Genomic DNA, 3,470 nt, shown 5'->3' with positions numbered 1-3,470 from the left:
ACTCGCGACCCGCAATTCCGCGATCGCGGCCGACCACCAGTACACCGCCCGGCGAGGAGAAGCTCGCCCGACCCGGGGCATCGACGCGTCGCAAATGTTTGCGACTAGTACCCCGAGCCGGGCAGCCTCCTCCTCCATGCTTGGCAACTCGGCCGCCACCTGCGGCCAAGTTGCAGCGAGGGCAGCTGCCATCAGGGCGTCCTTGTCCAGGCGCCGAAGCGCCCAGCGGCGCGGTGGGGTGCCATCCGGGCGGCGGTGCCGGGACGCAGCCCCGGCGGCAGAGACCTCCATCCGGATATACCGGTGATCGGAGAGTGTCTCTGCCTCCGGGGCCACCTGCCAACCCGACACCATGCGCACGGCGTTGGGGGTCGCGAATCCAACATCCACGATAGACCCCCCCATATCGCCGCACGCACGTGTGCTCCGACCCCCGGTTCAGTAACCGAAGGTCGAGCCCCGCCGCCCAGTCGCCCAGGATCCCGCCGCGAACGGTGGTCCTAGGGGATCCCCAAGCCACCGACTTGGCGTTAAAGTCCCCCAGGACCAGCACCGGCCGGGCCGCGCAGCGCTGCACGCATGCCGCGACCTCGGCCAAGTACAGCTCGAACGCGGCGTGACCGCTGCGGGGCGAGATGTAGCACCCCACTACGGCGACTCCCCCCCAGTCCACGGCGACGAAACCCCGACCGCGCTCCAGAATGGAGAACGGCGGGGACCCGTCGCCACCTCCCCATACCGTCGCCACCAAACCGTCCGCGTCGCCCACCCAATGTGGGTGATCAGGCACGCGGTACGGCTCGGCGGCGACCGCCAGGCCAACCCCCCACTCCGCGAGGACTTGGGACATCATGTCCTGTGCCGCGCGGCAGTGGTTGAGATTGGCCTGGAGGAGGAGGCGGGGCGCCGTTATTTAACGGCCGTCCCAGCCTCCTCCCGGCTGTCCGTCCCCGTGGCACCGTCCACCTCCATTGTGGACGCTGCCAGCGACCGCGGTGCCTGAACCGGGGTGGGCCCCTTCTTCTTCCCCTTCCGGGAGGGGGGAGAGCACTTTTTGCTCCCCACCCTGTGATCGGCTGGCCTCCCCATGTCCGCACATAGCGGGCAGTGGGGGGCCGCCGAGCACTGGCTCGCGCGGTGGTCATTCGCCCCGCAGCGGTAACACTGACCGCTGCGGTCCACCGGCGAGGTGCACCACTGCCTCACGTGCCCCAGCTCGAGGCAGCGGTGACACTGGAGTGGGCGCGGCGCGAGTATCTCCACTCGCGCCGAAACCCACCCCACCAATACCCTCCCGGATTCCGCCACCTTTCGGGCGGCGGAGAGGGGACACCGGGCCCACACCGACCCCAGGCCGGAAGGAGACCTGCGGATTTCTCCGACCCGCACGTCTCCCTCGGGGCAATCACCCGCCCTCGCTAGGGCACGGGACACCTCCTGCGCGGTGACCGAGTCGTCCAACCCACATATGCGCATCTCTGTGCGCTTCGTGGGCCGGGCGACTCGGACACCCCGCTCGCCCAGCTGCTCCTGGAGCCTCTGGGCGAGTCGGTCCGCCTTCTCGCCGCCCTCTGGACCAGGGATCTCCAGCAGGAGACCCCCGGTCACGGCCCTCTTCGCCCTCACGGAAGCGATGCCAAGCTCCTCCAGGGATATATTATCCCTGGCGAGCTGCATCGCCCCCGCGAGTGTCAGGTCGCCCCCCTGAGGAACGGTCAGCGTCACTGCTGCCGTTTTAGGGGGGCGCCCTGGTCGCACCTTCGCGGCCTTTCCCTTGGCCGCGGGCGGCGAGGTAGCAGGTCGCGGCTGCGAGGCCTTCCTCGCCGCCCTCTTCGCCTTCCGCCCTACCACCTCGCTCCACGACACCCCCCCTTGGGATGGTGCCGCGGAGGACGCGCGCACCGGGGCCGCGGGTACACTACCCCCCTGGGGGGCCGCGACCCGCGGCACCGGAACGGCCACGGTGGGTGGAGCCTTCCCTCCCCCCACCTTTGCCTTCCCCGCCTGAACCGACTTTGGTCGGGGAGGCACCGCCTTCTTGTTGCTGACCGCACCTCCGTGGAAGGCGGCCAGCTTACTATCCATCATGTTCCCGATCCTCCTCAGAAGTTCGTCCTCTGAGGAGAATGGGGAACTCTGCGCGGGCGGAGTGCGGGTGGAAGGTCCCCGCAACACCGCCGCCGCACTCCGCTTTTTTTCCACGACCGTGGGTCGTGGTGGTGGAGGTGGAGGAGGAGGGAGGATAGGAGGGAGGGCTGCGCTGTTCCAGCGCGCCTCTGCCCTCATCCTCCCCCGTCGCTCCTCCTCCATCTGGAGCTGCAGCCGGGCATTTCGCCCGCACAACTCCTGCGCCGCCTCCCCCATATTTTGCGCAGCCTCTCGCAGGGCCTCAGCCACGCTGCTTTTCTGCCCCTTTAGAGAGCAGGCTGCGGCAACCTTCTCGACCCGCCTCAGGGACGAGGAGATCCTCTCGGATATCTCCTCGGTTACCTCGTCCCTGAGGCAACTCACCATCACGACCGGGTTCATCGCCCGGTCCACTCCGTCGACGGCCTGCCCCGTCCGCTTCCTCTTGGAGCCTATGTGGCTCCTCGTGGAGGAGAAGGACGAGACTGACGCAGTCTCGTCGTCCTCCTCCACCTTCCACGAAGCCAGGCCAGGCGCTGAGTGAGGCGCGAGCACCGTCACTCCAGCCCCAGCACCGTCTTCGTCCTCCCCAACCGAAACAACCCGTCCCATCCCCGTTTTAATTTGTGAATCCATATAATTCCCACGCGTAGGTCGGAAATAAAGGTCCACCCGGGCAGAGCCGCCTTACCCGGGTAAGCCTAATACTCCGGGGGTTCGGCAGGTGCCCCGGAGGTGGTCGCTTGGGATTGGGCCTTCTCCCCCAACCATGCATCCCATCGCCGCGCACCATAGCTTAGGATTGGAGGGCGATTTTATAGAGTCGCCATACTCTTGGCCCAGGCGGTTAAGCCAAGGCCCCCGCTTCTCCTGCCGTCACGTACCATTCACAAAACCAAAAAAGGAATTGTGAGTGGATCGTTGTGACGACCAACAGGAGGCTTACGGTGTGATTAGCTTCAGGTACCTCGGGGTCGCTACGCCCCGTACTGCGGCCGACGATTGCCGGACACAGCCCCTGAGGGCACCTGTTGTCACCTCCTGCAAAAATCAAGCCCGCAGCAGTGGGAAGATCATTCCCATCTGCAATTAAAAGTTACCAGAACTGCAGTCGAACGTTTCTCGATCACACGAGAAACGTTCAATAATACAGTCCACTAGAACAGTTGCTTATCGCTGTGTAGGAATCCCGCTCCTGTTTATCATAAACAGAGTAAGGAGCGTGTGGATTGAAGCGAGTCAGACAACGCGACGAGTGTTGTCAAGTATTTACAGCCAAATTTCGGCCTCTTTTTGTTACAGAAGACCGAGAAGAGAGCCGTAGTGGCCAGACCACTGCCAGG

At 65.3% G+C, this 3,470-nt stretch overlaps 1 protein-coding gene across 1 annotated transcript; it reads right to left on the bottom strand.

Annotated features, from left to right (window-relative positions):
• Positions 1-446: 446 nt before the first annotated feature.
• On the bottom strand, positions 447-850 carry LOC122404172 (the record flags this gene model as incomplete). Its single annotated transcript, XM_043408098.1, has 1 exon — positions 447-850. A coding segment is annotated over exon 1 (404 nt), but the record flags the coding sequence as incomplete, so codon positions are not given.
• Positions 851-3,470: the final 2,620 nt, after the last annotated feature.

Source organism: Colletes gigas, unplaced genomic scaffold (genome assembly GCF_013123115.1).
Source record: "Colletes gigas isolate AHSC1104 unplaced genomic scaffold, ASM1312311v1 Colletes_gigas_Sc00113, whole genome shotgun sequence".
NCBI classification, from domain to species: domain Eukaryota; kingdom Metazoa; phylum Arthropoda; class Insecta; order Hymenoptera; family Colletidae; genus Colletes; species Colletes gigas.
Note: the sequence above shows the minus strand (reverse complement) of the source record. Positions and strands in the feature narration are given on the sequence as shown.